The sequence below is a fragment of the Ahaetulla prasina genome, chromosome 17, assembly GCF_028640845.1.
Source record: "Ahaetulla prasina isolate Xishuangbanna chromosome 17, ASM2864084v1, whole genome shotgun sequence".
NCBI lineage: Eukaryota > Metazoa > Chordata > Lepidosauria > Squamata > Colubridae > Ahaetulla > Ahaetulla prasina.
In genome coordinates this window covers 1,019,362-1,036,850 of record NC_080555.1, presented here as the reverse complement: position 1 = coordinate 1,036,850, position 17,489 = coordinate 1,019,362, and the positions used below count along the sequence as shown (strand labels likewise).

General features: G+C 51.9%; 2 protein-coding genes across 3 annotated transcripts; both read right to left on the bottom strand.

Annotated features, from left to right (window-relative positions):
• Positions 1–103: 103 nt before the first annotated feature.
• On the bottom strand, positions 104–5,899 carry MCL1 (MCL1 apoptosis regulator, BCL2 family member). The gene is made up of 3 exons (XM_058160517.1): positions 5,213–5,899; positions 3,385–3,632; positions 104–3,022 (listed from the first exon to the last, which is right to left on the bottom strand). Exons 1-3 carry the CDS (start codon positions 5,829–5,831, stop codon positions 2,906–2,908), a joined length of 984 nt encoding a protein of 327 aa, XP_058016500.1. The 5' UTR covers positions 5,832–5,899; the 3' UTR covers positions 104–2,905.
• Positions 5,900–10,173: 4,274 nt separating this feature from the next.
• On the bottom strand, positions 10,174–16,661 carry ENSA (endosulfine alpha). 2 transcript variants are annotated; one of them, XM_058160524.1, is made up of 3 exons: positions 16,471–16,661; positions 13,815–13,943; positions 10,174–13,098 (listed from the first exon to the last, which is right to left on the bottom strand). In XM_058160524.1, the coding sequence occupies exons 1-3, from the start codon at positions 16,528–16,530 to the stop codon at positions 12,928–12,930; spliced, it is 360 nt and encodes a 119-aa protein (XP_058016507.1). In that variant the 5' UTR covers positions 16,531–16,661; the 3' UTR covers positions 10,174–12,927. The 2 variants fall into 2 exon arrangements, with proteins under 2 accessions (XP_058016507.1, XP_058016508.1); XM_058160525.1 differs by lacking the exon at positions 16,471–16,661 and adding an exon at positions 16,212–16,431.
• Positions 16,662–17,489: the final 828 nt, after the last annotated feature.

The window sequence follows — 17,489 nt, the reverse complement described above, 5'->3', positions numbered from 1 at the left end:
TTTGCAATATTCAGACAAATACATTCCTCTGCTTCATCAAAGCAGGACATTCTAAGAAGGCAGGGAAACCCAAGGTATATAGCATTACCGACAACTTGAACACTTAAGGGTTAAATTAATTTAATTTGGATGAACATTCAAGCACATATTATATTAAACACTTCATTGCTAGGTTGCAAAACAGTGATTCTGCCTGGGAGGAATGTGGACAGGGTAGAAATCAGTAAGGCCATTCTAATGTTGCTGGCAAACTTGGGCTTTATTGAAGTCAAGGCCCTTAGAATAAACATCTCTCTGGCTTTTGCTACATGCGACTGTTCCCTTCTTTCCTACCACAAAGAGAGACGTCACCCCAGCAGCCTAGCCGCCAAGAGGATCTGGGATGAAAAAAGAACTCCCATGATGTGACTGGTTCTTCTGATCTGCCAGGAAATCAGAAGGAATCCAGGCTCAGGGCCCTATTAAAATATAAAATGCCAAGGTTCCCTCTGGATTCTCGTTAGAGACACAGTCACAGCTACTGGGGTTTGAGTCAAAGTGTTGTCAAACAGAAGGAAAGAGGACAGGCCATCAGGTCTCACTTGCAATCTCTTTGCTGCTCGTGTGAAAATGGGGAACCTCAGGCCCTGCCTGTTTGGTTGGACAAGAAAACCCAGCTGACACACCCACACGGCACCAGTATTTGTAACAACAGAACTTTGGAGAAGTGCCATTTTGCATATTTCTAAGGAAAAACTTTGCATACTCCGCCAGTAAACCCCACACAAGGCATTGCAATAGGCTAGTTCTATTAGCCCCTATGAAAAATATTTTCCCTAGCCTCCTCTGTTTTTCTTTCTAAGCCACATTTCTGGGCCCTGGAGGCAGACAGAAGGGGGGCATCTTAACCTGTGTGAAATGCTTTAATTTTCTTGCCCATCACTGTAATACCTTTTTAACCAGCTCAAGTGCCCACAGAACAGCAATTTGGAAACAACTGAGGTGCAAGTCACAGATCAGACAGCTCCAGGACCCAAGCCAGAATTCAGACCACCCTGAATGAAGAAACAAGGCTTAATCCCACATCCCTGAAGCTGGCTAGTTCTAGATCTGTTCTAAGACTGATCTCTGGCCCTGCCTCTCCATCTCCACAGGGGGAAAAAAGTCGGTCCAGGGTTTTAAGCCCCTCATCTACCAATCAATTGCCTGGCAAGATTAAAGGGGGAGGAAAGAAAGAACAAGGGACAATCATTCAGCCCCAAAACGAAAACAAACACTTCAGGTTTCTGTATTAACAGAAGAACCTCCTCACATTGCGAGAATCACTGAATGGGTTTTATTAGACGGTTTATGTAAACAAGCAGGTCTTCCAGCACCTTGCCAAGATTTTTACTTCTGCCATTATCTGGTCTAGAGCCAAGTGTCCAACCTGGTCACTTTTAAGACTTGTGGACTCCAACTCCCAGAATTCCTCAGCTACGTGAAGTCCACGGTTATTAAAGTGGCCATGGTTGGATACTCCCGGTTCTAGACTGATGCACAATGAAAACTAAAAGCAATTCTACACTGCAAATTAAAATTCCTGCTCCTATTAACTGAAGCCATTCTCCTGAATAAAAGAAAAAAAAATCAAAGAAAACTCAGCTTATGAACTGTTTCATCCTCAAGGGTTTAGAAAAGGCCATCATCAGGCATCCTCCAGAAACATCCAGGCTGAAACATCTAGAGGACACCCAGGAAGCTGCCCACAGATTAGAATGTGAGTGTGTGTTTGTGTGTTTTTGTGTACCACAGGATCTCACACTGCTAATTCACGCATGTTATTTTGCTTTCTTACAGGATAAATGACATTCATGTGCAAGTTTAGCTTTTTTTTTTTTTTAAAAAAGCATCCTTTAAGCTCAACTCAGGAATCAAAGAAATAAAGCAGGGTGACGGAAAACCCCAAAGGGCTCCTTTCTTCCCAAGAGAGAAAGGGAAAGAAAAGAGGGGGTTTCAAACTTTACGCTGGTCATGACAGTCACATCGATAACCTTGTTAAACTTGGATGCGGAGGTTTTCTGAAATGCCCAGTATATGCTGATGGGGGAAAATGAATCAAGAGTCATCAAATCCAAACTGAATCATGTTTTAAAACAAAACCCCTCTTCGCAATCTTTCTCAAAGAGAAATCTGCTTCAAGAGTGCGCACATTCTGCAGGTTTCATCGGTCCCAAATGATGCTTATCATGGTTGCAGACTGAGCTTCACTGCAGGGAGCAGCTAGGTGTGATGGGGGGGGGCTTAATGGCAGTGTGACGCTTTCAAAGGGAGGGCAGTGGAAAGAAAGAGTGAAATAAAAATAAAAAAATACAGTCAGCCCTTTCGAATACGATGTTGATGAGAGGCTGAAGGACGCCAGGCCTTTTCTCTCAGTGATGGGGCAAAAATACATTGCCTGGATCCACCAACAGTTCAAGGCATTTCCCAGAGATCACCCGGAAGTCTTTAGGATGACACAGGACCCAAACACCCCTGGCACTTCAGACCCAGCGTTATTCTCCAAAAGACGGGAGGGTACGACTGTCACCCTGTGCAAACAGATCACTCACTGCTCAGTGCATCCAACTGTCTTTCCTCCAGAGCCCGATTGCCGCCAGTCCAAGCACACCACTTCCTCCTCCTGCACAGGGCTTCAGTCCTCCTAGCTTCGTGTGAGTGAAGCAGAGTGCACATGTTTCTTCCCTTGGAAAAAGCGACTTCCATTTGTAAGATATCCTTGCTGGGTTACCTTCTATCCCGGGACAGTTCATAGCAGTCCTTCTTGGGGAGTTCCAGCTGTCCTGCTTCCCACTCGGCAAGAGGAGAACAGCTCAGTTTTCTATTCACAGCAGGAACAGAGTAGTCCAAGCTAAGCTCCACTCGGGAGAGCCCCCCTTTTTTTGGCTCACCGGATCAAGTAAGCCAAGCTCGCTCCTAGGCCAGCCACGCTTGCAAAAGCCACCAGAATGTTTCTGATGCTGCCTTCCAGGTCCTCTACATGGAAGAATTTAACAAAGCCTTCCTAAAAGAAAGAATGGTACCGTTAATGGCTTTGACACAGGCAGCAACAGCAGCACGTGGCAGCTTTAGACAATCCACCGAAAGCAAGCCAAGCAGGTTTTGCATGGAGAGAGAAGCAAATTCCAGAAACTGGGCCTATAGAATATGACCTGTGCCTCAAACACCCCTTCAAAGGAGAACTTAGTCTATCATAAAACCCCAGAAGCCCACCCCACTAGAACCCCTCTTGAGGGAACAGGAAGACTGGTCATGCAATCACTGCCTATTTTTGTGTCTGGACAACTAGCCTCAAGCACAGCTGAAGTTTCCATTCCTTCCATTCAAGCAAGAAAACCTCCCAAAAGCCAGTGGGATCTTACTCACCCAGGCATTGTGATGCAGCAGCCACTCTCTCTTCTCTGTCACCAGCACCTCTGTGATAATCTCCGCCAAAGTGTTGATGCTGCTTTCCTGATTTAGGCTCTTCAAGTGTTTGGCAACAAAGGCACCAAAAGAAATGAGAGTCACAATTCGCCCCCAGTTTGTTATGCCATCGTTGAAAACCTGCGTTGCAACTTCTGACATGAGCTTTAAGTCATCTGCTTTGTCAATCTGCACTTTCCTCAGCATTCCTGAATTAAGAAGGGAAGGAAGGACTTTAGGCAAAGCACCACAAAAGGTCAACGAGGGGAAAAAAATATTGAAAACAATCTCTGGTTTTCTCTTTTCCCAAGGGGGGGGAACCTCAGAACCCCCCAGAAACATGGTCTGTGTTGCTACAGTTCACCCAAAAAGCAACTAGAACTAAAAGGAAACAGCAATTTAATTCTCAGCCCCAGTGATTTCCCAAGGAAAGCAGGATGAAACTCTCAGTTCAGATTGCTAAATGGTGCCACGTAAGAGGCAAAGGCAGAACTGGATTCCCCAGTGGATCTCAAAGCTTCAGGAAGTTTGAATTCAGGTGAGAAGAATCCCTGCGGGATAGTGGATTATTCAGAAGGCTTTAAACCTCCCAGGAAGCAGGAGCTGATGAAATCAGTTACCAGGGAATTCAATGAATCAGTCAAATACTATTGCACTATAATAGGCCACCCTCTGCCTATTCTGTGTCACAGTCCTCACTTCAAAGCATGATGGCCCAGGATTGTCCCCCACTGATACATCGCCCTGGAAACTCATCAGCAACCATTCCATTCATCAAGAAACCGCAAAAGCTGGCAAACTTCAAACGCTTTGCTAAAATCACTCCAAAGGCGAAGCGCAACCAACTTGGTCTACAGCAAAGGAAGTTAAAAATCTTGGCTAGCTACAGAAGCTTCTGGTGTTTTTTTAATACCACCCTGTTTACAATGAGCTATTTTTCGCTTGCTGGGCCCAGCAGGATAGGAGCCACTGATAAAGCTAATCTATAATGAGTTTTTTTTTATCTCTGCCTGCCTGCAAGGTTGCCCCCTCCCCCACAGTACAAAGTGCAGTTTCCTTTCTGCTGCAGCCTGATACTTTCACAATGACTGCTTGCAGCAAAAACAAGGGGAGGGGGGAGGCAGAGAAGGAAAGAGAGAAGCCAGGCTGGCCTGCAGCAGCCCCAGCCACACACAGCCTCCCAGCTACCAGGGTGGGCTCCACCAGAGTTGCAGCTGCTTTCCAGCCAATCCTGGCCAAGAGCCCCTTCCTCTCCAACTCATCCCTCCCCAGCAGAGGGCAGATGGAATGGGGGGGGAAGAGATATAAGAAAAAAGTATATTTTACAGCCCTTCCTGCATATCTGGCATCCTCTCAATTCCCCCCACCTTGCTTGCTTCCGTTTTTTGGGAGGAGGGGGCTAACTAGACTAGCCTTCTGTTTATATTGCAGTTTTAATATCTACACCTTTGCAATCCCATGCTTTTTCAGGGTGGGGGTGGGTGGGACCCCTTTTTCGGGGTGGGGTAGACAACCCTCTGGATGCATGGCAGTTTCTCAATATTTTCAAACCCCGCCCCCCAATCCTTCCTGCTTGCTGTCCTTTTCGGTGGGGGTGGGGGCGGGAGGGGCGAGGAATTACTAGACCAACCTTCTGTTTGCATGGCAGTTTCTCAATATTTACACACCCACCGAATCCCATCCACTTTCCCTGCGAGGGGGCGGGGTGGGGGAGGAGGCGGCCTCTCTGGGACTACAAACCCCATCAGGAGCACCAATGCAGCGGGAGGAAGAGGGGGAAGGAGCCCACCTTGGAAGGCCAGCTGGTGCTTCTCCATGATGTCGTCGCAGACCCTCCGCAGCGTCTCCAGGGCCCGGGCGGCCGTCTCCGCCTCGCCGGGACAGGGACCGAAGCGGCCCAGCAGGCCCTGCAGGAACTTCCCGCCGCCGCCGCAACCGCCGTCCTGCTTGGGGGGCTCCTGGTCGGCCGCCTCCCGCAGGTACGAGGCCACCAGCTGCAGCGTCACCTGGCGCAGCGGGTCCCCGGGCGGAGGCGAGGCGGGGGAGGCGGCGGGAGGCTCCGCTCCGTTCTCCGCGTCGGGCTCGCAGCCGTCCAGCTCCTCTTCGGGGGAGCCAATCGGCGCGCGCGCGGCCGCCTCCGGGGGCCCAATCAGCGAGGGGCCCCCTGCGCGCGGCCCTCCGCCAATCAGCGCTCGAGGCCCCTCAGCGCAGCCGGCGGGAGGCCAGCACAGCCCCCCCACGCCCAGGCCTGCTCGGACGCCGCCGGGATGGAGAGCCAGGCCGCCCTCGCCGCCACCGCCGCCGCTTCCTCCTCCGCCGCCACCACCCGCGCCGGGAGACTGAGGGGCGGCCGGGGCCAATCCGGGGGAGCCGCCGCAATACAGAACCATCGTCTTCTTGTTGAACATGGCGGCCGGCCTCGCGCGACGGCTTCGTCTGAGGAGGGGAGTGGCGCGCGCAACGAGCGCCCGTTATAAATGCCACCCGCCGAGTGACGTCACGGACGACGACGACGACGCAGAGGATGGGGAGGCGGGGCCACGCGGGAGGCGTATCGGAGCGATAGAATGGAAAAAGAGCGGAGAAGGGGCGGGGACTCCTCCCTGGGAGGGAGGGGGGGAAAAGATTCTGGGTAGCCAATCAGGGTTGGAATTTTTTTTTTTTTTTAATCCCCCTTTCATCTTCCCCAGCAAGGATGGACGGGCCCATTTTTCCTTTGGGGGGGAGAAAGAGAAAGAGGAAGGAATGGAAGTGCCCTGCGGGACTCCCTGCCTGGGGCTTTTAGGAGGCAAGGACCGCAGCTGCCCTCGGGGAGCAAAAGCGGAAGGGGGAACTTTCCAGAAGGGGGGGGGAAAGGAGGTCTGGAGTGCAGTTGCAAAGCGGAGCCCACGGGCGCCCTCAGCGTCCTGGGTTGACCCCAAACCCCCCCCCCGGCCGGGGGGGGGAGCATTGCAAGCCCGTCTCGGGGAGTGGGGGAAGATCTTATCCCGCCACGGACTAACCCAGGGGTTTCCACGCTTGGCTGCTTTTAAGACTGGGGGACTTCAAGTCCCAGGATTCCCCAGCTGGCCACGCATGAGGAATTCTGGGAGTTGAAGTCCACCAGTCTTAGAAACGGCCAAGCTTGGAGAGCCCTGGACTCTTGGGGTTTTCTCCTCCTGCAAGGCAGAGGGCTGGGGTCCCCCCCCCCCCCGTTCCACACTAACCCCCAGGCCAGTTTTGGCTCTGGGTTAATGCTGGCTGGCAATACCCCCTCCCCAAATATGCCCCACAAAGCCCCCCAACGGGAGCAACCTTTTCCTGCGTGATGGACTGTCAACCTGAACCTCAAATCAGCCCCCTGACAATGGGTGTTGTAGTCCCGCTTAAGGCATGAAAGCCAGCTGGGTGACTTGGAGCCAATTCCGTCTCGCCCGGTCCGACCCGCCTCACAGGGCTGTTGTGGTAAGGAAAACAGGAGGAGGAAGGTGGTGTGTTGGATAGGTTCGCTGCCTTGTTTACAAAAACAATAAAGGCAGGATAGAAATAAATTAAAATCAGGCTGCCTTCAAAGGCACCCAGCTTCTTGAGCAGAATTCAGCAAAAACGGCCCTGCTGGCTGGCTGGCTGCGAAACGAAAAGCTCAGCATCTTTCTCGAGCATAACAGGATGTCACGCAGCCTCGGGGCAAATGACAGATTTCAAAACTTTGTGCAATCCATTTTCAGCACATTTTTGGTTTTTCCTTCTGCAAAAAAAAAAACCCCAAAAACAAAACAAAACAAAAAGCCCAGTAGCTCAGCTGACTTCTTCGCAGGATCAGGTCTTCCATGATGTCACCAGATGAGTTTGGGGTTGTCTAGACCAACCCGCAGCAATGTTTTCCTGCAGCCAAGGGGGGGTGGCCTGGGTTTGGCAAGATGACTCGAGGGCCCGCGAGCCAAGGATAACTGAATGAAATCACTCCTTATAAAGCCTTAGGAACCAGGGACTGGGTTTGCACATTTCAAACTGACGGGGCTTAAGTCAGTTTTTTCTTCCCCTGTTCTTCTTAGCATGACATTATGGAAAAATGTCTTTTTAAATGTTTGCATCAAACCTGGGAAGAAAACGTCAGCAGAAGAACTCAAAAGGCCTGAGCCAAACAATTCTCCCCGTTGAGCAGAAGGCGGCCAATTTTCGCCCTGAAAGGCAGAACCCCTGCCCCACCAGCCTTTAATGGTTAAAGAAAAAAGGGGCTGTATTGCAGATGTGGGATTAATTTCCACAGATGTGTTCGTGTTTCTCTTGTAAACCAGCCAGGAGTCTTTGAAAGTGGCGTCATGTAAGTAACTAAAAATTCCCTCCCCACAGTAAAGCCATTTTCACTGATGGGAAGGAAAACCCGGAGAGAAAATGGAATTTAAAAGTAAAATCCTGAGCACACAGGCCTGTCTTTGTTCAAAGCCCACCCACTCACACGCACACACACACCATCAACTCAGAACAAGGGAGCAAACCTGGTTACCTGACCTACATCCCCATTACGTAATCCCCTATTAACCGATCCCCGGAGATTATGTAATAAATCTATTGTGAAGGAAGACTTAAGAAAGAGGAAGAAAACACGGCTTCTGGAAAGAACATCTTGTCTACAGATGTCAGCAATATGACACCCCAGCCCTAAATTGTTGACACGGTGCCCATACGGTGTCAATCGGGCACCAAGGAAAGCTCAACAGCTGACCCAAACACAGCCACCAACAACATTTTTAAGGACACAACCCAAAAGGTCAAACCGCACCAAAAAAAAATTTTTTTTAAGAAACAAAACTTGACAGGAAAATCTTACATTTCGTCAGAAAGGCGTGGCCTAAAGTTTCTAGTCCTCTTCTTTCAATGGAAAATTAGCATTCCCTCCTGTCCACATTCACAAAAACAAAAACAAAAAAGCTTTACTGTCCATCATCCTGCTTTGCTCTACAGCAAAGGTCTCCAACCTTGGTCCCTTTAAGACTTGTGGACTTCAACTCCCAGAATTCCCCAGCCAGCCGTGGACATCCTTTTTTTAAGACGAAAGAAACACCCAGATGCCAACGTCTTCCTTAGCCCAGAATCCTTCACCGCAAAAGCCTGACCTCCGTTCTAAATTTTCATCTGAGATTTTGGCAAATCCCTACCCTAGAGAGCTTGTGGGGTGGGGACGATCGAGGGACGGAGACCTTGCAATACTCTTGACCTCTAACAATCTTCCCAAACCAGCCGCTTAGACACACGAACCGTTCTTAGGGGATCGATTCGGGCTAAAATCAAATCCACAAGAAAGCCAGGGGTCTTCCCATCCACGCAGGTTGGCAAGGGCAGCTGTGCATAATGGGAATTGGAGTGCTTCAGATCGAAGAAGGGCGGGTTATGCTAACCAGGAGCAATTTAGGGCTGCCCTCTACCTGTGTGGGTCTCCACCACCACCACCCCACATGGGGCAGAGGAAGGAAGGAAGGCAGGCAGGAAGGCTGATCAGCCTAAACCCAGCAGCCCTTTTCTCCCCTTGGAAGAAATCGGGAGTCCTGGGGGTGCCAAAACTCTTCTGGCCAGACTGAGCAAACACCCACCTCACCTTCCAGCCAACATCCCCTCTGACCTCTAACCCTCCACGAGTGAAGGAACCGCTGACGTGACCCAGCTCAAGTAAACAGCCCAGCCTGAGAAGGCACCTGGAGAAAAGTAAAACAGCAATTAAACCTTCCAAAGCAAACAAGCCAGGTTTACATTGAAAACACGGGGGGGGAGGGGGGGCTGGCCGAGCCCAGCTAAAAAAACCACAACCCTTGGAGGAAGAGATTTTGGGGGACGCCTGAAAGCCCTTTGGCAGCTGGGGGGAGCCTGTCCTTCAACAGAGGACCTCAATGGGACACTTCAGGCTCCCTAGGAAAGCACACACACACCCCCCACCGCAAGCTCCAGATTTGTTCAATTTGTTCGTTTGCTTTTGAACTGAGGGGTGGGTCTGTTGGGATACAGGCTTCACTGGGAACTGGGACGGGCCCAGCCCTGACTGCAAACAAACCCCAACCCTTCGGCCCTCCTTCCCACAATGCTCTGGGGCTCCTTCCCCCATCGCCATTCCCACGCTTTGCAATGATCTCAACCTTTGGAAATGCAAAGGAACATCCAGTTCAGGCTGGGTTCCTCCCCTTTCTCCGCCCCCCCCACTTGATTTGGGAGCGGTTGAACTGAAAGGCCTCTTTCACCCCCCCATGGCCAAGGAGGGAATGACACGGCCGGCAAGCCCCCTTCACACCACCCGCGACCCGTAGACTTGTGGAGATGGTTCAGTTACAAGCTTGGGGGTTTCCCCCCCTGCTCAATTCTTGGCCTTCCTGCCTCAGGCAGAATATTTCCATTGGGCAAAAGATGAGCGGACTTCAACTCCCAGAATCCCTCAGCCTGGGGAATTCTGGGAGTTGAAGTCCATACATTTTCAAGTGGCCAAATTCGAGAGAAAGAGAGAGACCACATTGGAGGCAGGGGTTGATAAGACGCAGATATTTAATGACAGAAATCAGCCAAACGCTTGGTTCATACACCAGGCTACGCCGCCACCTATCTTGCACTTGTCGAGTTCGCTAGAGTGTAAACTGGGTTTCGCGCCACCTGCCTAAGCCTCCAAGTCACGTTCAGCTAACTACAGTGGTTCACACGAACGGCCTAAGTGAAAAGCAACCCAGCAAACCAGGTTAGCGGGATCGGCAACCCGCAAAGAGGTCACACACCAGACATCAGGTTCCTGGGTTGAAACAAGGGTTATTTTATTGTTAAAAGTTTGTCACTCTGATGTTCACACCTGGCTCCTTTACCCCTTTCTTCCTTTCTTTGTCACAGCCCCACCACCCGGAATTGCTGGTCGCCAAAAGCCAGAAAACACAATTCCCTTTCCCCCCCCACCCCCTTTTTTTTTTAAAAGCAGCAGCTTTGAAGCACCAAGCTGGTTTGCGGGAAGGACAAACGGGAGAGCAGTGGGGGGCACCCGTGATTTGGAAGTTTGGAGAGAGAGAAAGAGAGAGAGAGAGAGAGAGAGAGAGAATTATGTGCGCACGTTCATACTTTGGAGGGGCGGTGTCTTTTTTTTGCAATTTTTTTTTTTTTAGAAAAACGCAAGCACCAGAAGATAAGGATGAAGACAATGTAAAAAAATTATATATATATATATATGTGTGTGTATATATATATATATTTATATATATATATATGACTCGGGTCTATTTACAGTACGGCTGGGACAGAGGGCAGGCTCGGCGGGCAAGGCTCTACGGCTTCGGGGGTCTCGAAGCACCACAGTCTTTGGGGATAAATGGGGGGAAACAGAGGCCCTACTTCTGGCCAACATTAAGCCAGCTAGTAAAGCTGGGGTGATGGAGGACGTTCCACCAGGCAGTGGCCGGGTCGATGCCCCCACTGACACGTCTCCTGGGGCCCCATGAAGCACCCAGCAGGACGGGGGGAAGGGGGGGCTGGCCAGGGGGCACCCTCCTGTTAAGCTGTTGCACCCGCCAAGCGCTGCTGCAGAGAGGGGACGCACTCAATTCCCAAATACAGGGTTTTGTTCTCTTTCGGGGGCAAAGCAAGGAACACAGACGGAGGACAGAGAGTGGGAAGGTCAGCCAGCAGACCACAGGGGACTCCTGAAATCTTCCAACTCTCTTCTCACAACCTTCCTGGAAACCGCCAGGCCGGCCCCGCCAAAGTGGGCTCTCCGTAACCACGGGCTCTTGGGAGAGCCCCCTGGAGAAGCTCCCAGAATTTCAAAGGGCGGGGGGCTCTGGGCGAGGGGCCGTGCTTTCCTTGGGCTGCCAAGGGGATCCTGCTTAACGTTTTATCGATCAATCGATCGATTCATTCATTCCTTCAGTTTCTGGAGCCGCCTATCTTAAATCAGTAACTCTGGACAGCTCCCAATTCAAAGTGGTTAAGTTTCTCTACTTATTCTATTGATCGAGGTTAAAACATACTGTTGGAATCATCCTTAAATTAGGGACATCCAACCTTTGGCTCCTTTTAAGACGTGTGTGGACTTCAACTCCCAGAATCCCAGCGCTGGCCGGGGAATTCTGGAAGTTGAAGTCCACACGCCTTAAAGTGGCTAAAATTGGACAGCCTTGCTTTCTAAGGGGGGGAAAGAAGGTCACCCCACCGTGAATCAAGCTGGGATGTTTCACTAGGCTGAACATCCGGTCATCCTTCGGCACCTTCAATTCAGAATTCAGGGCTCCTTTGCTCCCCACGGTGTCAGCCCTTCCTGCCTGACCCCTCATCCACTGGCCACCCCCTGTCTCTAAGACTCCCAAGGGTCCGTCCTTGAGACAAGACCAGCCCGCCTTGGCCAATATCGTAGCGCTGGGCTCGGCCGTTGGCAGGGAAGAGCGAGCAGGGCCCACCCGACAGCTCCTGGCCAACACCGGACAAACGCCACCCTTTGCATGATCCATCCCCAAGACGATCCCATAAGATCTCTTTTTCCCGCCTAAGAGGATTTTACATCCCGCATCTCTCTTTGAACGGGCTCCACGCAGGCACCTTTACGCTACGTCGAAGATCCATGCCAATGTGCCCTGGGGGCCATGCCAAACAGCAGAGGGGAAGGGGAGACCCTTCAATCCAGCTGAGTGCCTCGACTTGAGGCACGGGACGTCTTGTCTGACTCACTGCCTGGTTCCTATCAGCTGGGGGGTGGGGGGTGGGGCAGATGTTCAGAGTTTCTGCAGATACAGGGGAGGTTGGACCTGGCAGTCGGCCTCGGACAAGATTCCCAGAAAAACCTTCTAACTTTGGAAGACTTTTTGCCTGCAAGCTCCAAGCCTTGCAAAACGGCTTCTCCAAGACCTTTAAAGAGCCCCACTCTCCCTTCAGCCAGTTTTCTAGAAGTAAAAAACACAACACAGAGTTGCCGAGGTTCTGCCCGCAAAGCCCTCTTCCCGCAGGATGGAGGAGGCTCATGGGCGTTTCGGATCGCTGGAGGCTACGCAGCCCGTGGTTGCCACTGATGGGTCTCGTTGTCCTAAGTGTATGGAGCAGGTTTCCCGGAAATGTTAAGACACGGCTGTCTTAACTTTTAACTCTGCACTCTGCCTCTTTCGGCTTTTCTGTGCAGACTTCCTGCCCCCTCCGAGCTGGCGATGAAGGATTAATGGACAGGACAGAGCGTTGACGATCTAAAGCAAAGCGCGTTTCAGGGTCCCGCTCCCCCCCCTCCGCCCCCCAGAGAATCCATGCTGCACAGCCTGCCCGCTCGCAGTGGCGAGAAAACACACACCAGAACGGCACACAAGTCCATGTCTTGGCTTCTGGTTTTGATTACTACAAAGAGATCCACCACAGTGGAGGTTCTGTGGGTCCCAGCTCTAGGGTACAGCAGAGTTCAGTTCAGTCTGATAACGGGGTGGGGGGAAACACAACCCAATTCCCCAAAGCCCCAAATGGAAAAAAAAATAGAGAGAGAGGGGGAGAGAAAGAGAGAGAAAGAGAGAGAAATTCCATCAGGAGAGCAGGTTACCCTGCCAGCTTGCTGGTGACGAGGGACGATTTTCTCTGGGGCAGATCCTGTGGGGTGGGGATGTGGTCGCCGGTCACCAGGTTCTTGTCGGTACCCGCCGTTGGCAGCTGCTTGTTCTTGATTTTGGCTTTGGCCATGTTGTAATCTCCAGAGTCGAAGTACTTTTGCTGGGGAAGAAAGCGAGGGGATGAGATCTGGGGCCCAAAGGATGGGGGGGAAGCCACAGCAAACGGAGGAGAGGCCCCTGTTCCGTCCTCCGAGGGAAATACAAGCCATTCATTCAGAAGGGAGGATTTGGGTCCATCACTTTGCACAAGGGAGGCCCGTCTAGATGCCGACCTCTTGCCCCTTCCTGCTGCCCCCTCCACCAAATAACAGCTGGGGCCACCAATCCCTCCGAATGGGCCCTGCCTCCAATTGGCGGCCTATTGTTTCCTTTGGCCCAGGGCTGGGGAATTCTGAGAGTTGAAGTCTACAAGTCTTAAAAAGTGTCCACACCTAGCCACTGACCAGCGCTCTCCCCTCTGCTGCCCCCTTGTGCCATGGAGGGGACTGGTCTGGTTACGTTCTGGACTTTGCCAGAAAACAGCAGAAACTCCAGGGAAGTTTCCAGCCTATTCCTTTCAAACGGAGGTTTTCCCACTGGGTGGGAATCTGGCAAGCGGACACCGAGGGTCTTGGCAAGACAACGCTTCCAGCCGGGCCTCCCCTAGACACCCCACAAGCCAAGGCAGCAGCCACCCATCCGCTCTGTCAGCTGCCACCCATCCGGGCTTCGGTTTATCGTCATTAGGCGGCAGCTGCTGAGTTTTCGCTTCCTGCCACCCTGATTTCCCTACAGGGCTCCTCCTTTCCAGGAGAGGGTTCCTGGGGGCTCACTTACCCCTTTCTGCAGCCTCTTCATTAAGAAGTCAGAACCCCCCGGCTTCTGAAGTCCTATGTTGGGATATTTGGCTTTTAATTTGGCCTCCTCTTCTTTCTCGGGGATGCCCGTTTCCTTCTCCTGCGTGTCCTGAAAGAAAGCAAGGCTCATCATCGTCATCAACATCAAGCACTACAAACTAAGGCCATGAAAGCAAAGATACAAAAATCCACCGACAATCCAAACTGCCGACTTTGCAACAACAAAGTCGAAACTGTTACACATTTAATATGTGAATGCAGCAAAATCGCACAAACTGATTACAAAGCTAGACACGATCGAGTTCCTAAATTAATCCACTGGTGATTATATAAGAAATACAGTTTCCTGTATCCAAAAAGTCACAGGAACATAAAGTGGAAAAAGTTATAGAAAATGAGATGAAGATCTTGTGGGACTTTTGAATACAGACGGATTGTCACTTGGAACACAACAAATCAGATATCACGGTTGTGGAAAACCGAAGTGTACAATTTATTGACATCGCGGTACCAGGAGATGCCAGAGTCAAAGAAAAAGAATTGGAAAAAATCACGAAATATCACGACCTGGCCATTGAAACTACACGGCTATGGATGAAACATGTCACAGTGATACCCATGGTCATCGGGGCACTTGGTACCATGTCCAAGAATTTTATAAGATATATCAACAAATTGCAGCTTCCTGCAATAACACCAGCGGAACTGCAAAAAACTGGGCTACTTGGAACATCGTACATCTTAAGAAGGTCCTTGGTTGATACGTGGGACGCTGGCAGCAACTCTTATCAACCATCAGCACCAGTCAATGGTATTTGCGGTGCCTTTTTGAATGTTCAGTTGACTGAGTTTCATGTTTAATGAATAAAGTAAATAATAATAATCAAGAGCAGCCATTCTGTCCCCTGCAGGGACAGAAAATGCTTCATGTATCAAAAGAGCCATCCCCAATCTCTTTGAAGGGAGTTCAAAACACACCACTAAAAAATAAAGCTTTTGCAAAATTCCTAATATCTGCCTCAGTGCTTTGAATATTATGAGAGCCGTCCTGACTTTCACTTGTTAATCCACCCATTTCTTCAATGTTCTGGGTGCACCAGACCTTCCTCTCACTGGGCCAGCTAGATATTTCTAGAATGCTGATGAACAGGAACCGAAGAATAATAAAAAACTGGATGGTGAGGGGGGGGGAAGGCTGTCACACTCTTCAAACTCTTATCTGAGAGCCAAGCCTACATTTCTGAACTTTCCTCCACCCCAAGAAGAATTTATCTTTTCTTTAAGCATGCCAACTCCTGCCTCACTTAAGATAACACTGGAAAAGACTGTGCTGATCTCAGACAATCCATCTTTTATGATGGTCACAGACCAGCAAATAAAAAAAACAGCATTAAAACAATAATATACATACATACATACATACATACATACATACATACATACATACATATATATATATATATATATATATATGATGAAAAGAATATACAGATATATTAAACTCAAGATTCCTCTTGTTACAATAGCTGGAGCTCGTCCTGGTATTATTTTCAGATGCTCGCTCCTTAAATTGTCATCTTTGCTGCCGCCGCCAAGCTGGATGCCCTGTCGGTTATTCTTGCCTGAAACCGAACCCTGCCAGGTTGAGCTTTGCAAGGATGCCAGCCCCTCGCTGTTTATTTGGAGCGGCTTGATGGGCCACATCAGGTGCAACGTCTCTTGGCTTGAACTGGAGGCCTTTGGGGCAGGGAGTTCAGCCGAGCACATAGGGAAGCAGACAAGGGTGACTGCTAGGGAGGGTCTTACCCAACCCACCCACACACCCACCCCCGCCGGGCACCAGGTGCCAACCTGCTACCTACAGCTGGCAGCTTCCTGCCACTGAAGCTTACAAGAATTAACCCCAGTGGAACGGCTGGCCTCCAGAAGTTGTGGGCGCTGTGTCACTGGAGGTTTTCAAGAAGAGACTGGACAGCCCTTTGTCTGCAATGCTCTTGGGTCTCCTGTCTGAGCAGGTGGGTGGTCTAGAAGACCTCCAAGGTCCCTTCCAACTCTGGTAGTCTGTATTCTGACCAGGGGGCGGACTAGATGACCTCCAAGGTCCCTTCCAACTCTTAATATTCTGTATTCTGAGCAGGGGGGTGGGCTAGAAGACCTCCAAGGTCCCTTCCAAACTCTGCTGGGATCAAATCACCCAGCAGGGATCCACGGCAGGGCCCATCATCCCCTGCCTGGGGAGAGAATGGGGGCTGCAGTCCTTCCGCAAGACGCCAGACCCAGCATTGCGCTTTCCAGAGGCGCCTCGGCTGGCTCGAAACGCAACGGGCCTCATTCAAACGCGCAGAGCGGCCTTCCCACGCGTGACAAGTGTACTCACCATAAAGATGCGGGGGCAAGAGGGGGAGCAGTTTCAAACCGGAAGTTCAGGCTGCGGGTAGCCGCGCTCGCTCCTCTCTATGGTCCCCCACGGGCCCGAACGCCGGAGAGCTCGCCGACCAATGAGCCCCCGGGCATTCCTCGGGTTCGGCCAATCAGGATGCAGCTCGGCGCCGAGTGGCGGAGCGACAGACCAATCCGCGCTGCCCGTTCTGCACACTTCCCCCCACCAGCGCTGCTCGGCCCCTCCCCGCCCTCACCTGTTTCTCGACGCCGGTCTCGTCGGGACGGCTGTCACTGCCGCCACGCGTGTCCGACATGGCGAGGCGCAAGGAGCCGAACCGGGCGGCCCGAGGAAGGCGAGGGTAGAAGCGCTGGGGCCAGGCACGGCCGGCGCCCTCTTTCCCGCTCGCCTGCCCCTGTCAGCGGAGAGCCAAAATGGCCGCCGCCTCCTCCGCCCCCTCGCTTCATTATTCCCCGCCCACGGGGAGGAGCCGCGAGCCTCGCAGCGAATCACCGGGCGAGAACCGGGAGGCGGCCGATATCTCGGCCGGCCAATCGGGCGCTCGGTTTCCAACGCAGTGATTGACAGACTGTGAAAGGCGGGAAAAAGATTCGAATTAGACGGGCATCGCCCTCAGCCAATAGGAATTGCAGAAGGCGGGGCGAAGAGGCTCATTGAGCCAGAGTTAATCAAGAAATCCCCCAGTGACCCCGGCGCGGTGCCTCTGAGCGTGGACAGAGTGCTCCACCCACTTGCTCCAAAATGCATCCCATGAGCATGAGCAGATTGCCTCTGCAATCCCCAAAGCACGTGCAGAGGGCTTCCCTCCTCCTTCCCCCCCCAGCAGATGCAGATTTTAACAAGAAGCCCCCCTGCCGGGATCCCCTCTTCGCCCCTCTTCTCCACGAGGGTCGTCTCCCCCCCACCCCCGCGACCACCCGCCCAAAAGCGCTGCCGAAGCCCCAAACCGGCGCCTGGCTGCAGTCCCGGGATGGGCCACCAGAGGGCGCCCGCCCGCTTCCAGACTGGTCCAGCCGCAGGAAAAGCGGCTCAGGTGCCGGCCGGGGTCGCTGCGCGGAGCCCGGTTCAGTGCAGACCCCGCAGGAAGGCCGGCAGGTGCAGGAGGGATGCACGGGGCTCCGGGCGGGGGGGGGATCAGCCTCGGCCGCCCCTCCCCATCTCCCCCAACTGGCCCAGTCAGAATAGAATCAATGAATGAATGAGCTGGAAGGGACCTTGGAGGCCATCTAGTCCAGCCCCCTGCTCAAGCAGGAG

What these genes read in the sequence shown, in the direction of transcription:
- MCL1 (XM_058160517.1), bottom strand. Translation starts at nt 5,831, where the DNA reads ATGTTCAACAAGAAGACGATGGTTCTGTATTGCGGCGGCTCCCCCGGA. An exon ending in GCACCAGCTGGCCTTCCAAG is followed by an intron (nt 3,633 to 5,212) that starts GTGGGCTCCTTC and finishes TTCTTAATTCAG; the next exon opens with GAATGCTGAGGAAAGTGCAG. An exon ending in TGCTGCATCACAATGCCTGG is followed by an intron (nt 3,023 to 3,384) that starts GTGAGTAAGATC and finishes TCTTTCTTTTAG; the next exon opens with GAAGGCTTTGTTAAATTCTT.
- ENSA (XM_058160524.1), bottom strand. Translation starts at nt 16,530, where the DNA reads ATGTCGGACACGCGTGGCGGCAGTGACAGCCGTCCCGACGAGACCGGC. An exon ending in AGACCGGCGTCGAGAAACAG is followed by an intron (nt 13,944 to 16,470) that starts GTGAGGGCGGGG and finishes GCTTTCTTTCAG; the next exon opens with GACACGCAGGAGAAGGAAAC. An exon ending in TGAAGAGGCTGCAGAAAGGG is followed by an intron (nt 13,099 to 13,814) that starts GTAAGTGAGCCC and finishes TTTCTTCCCCAG; the next exon opens with CAAAAGTACTTCGACTCTGG.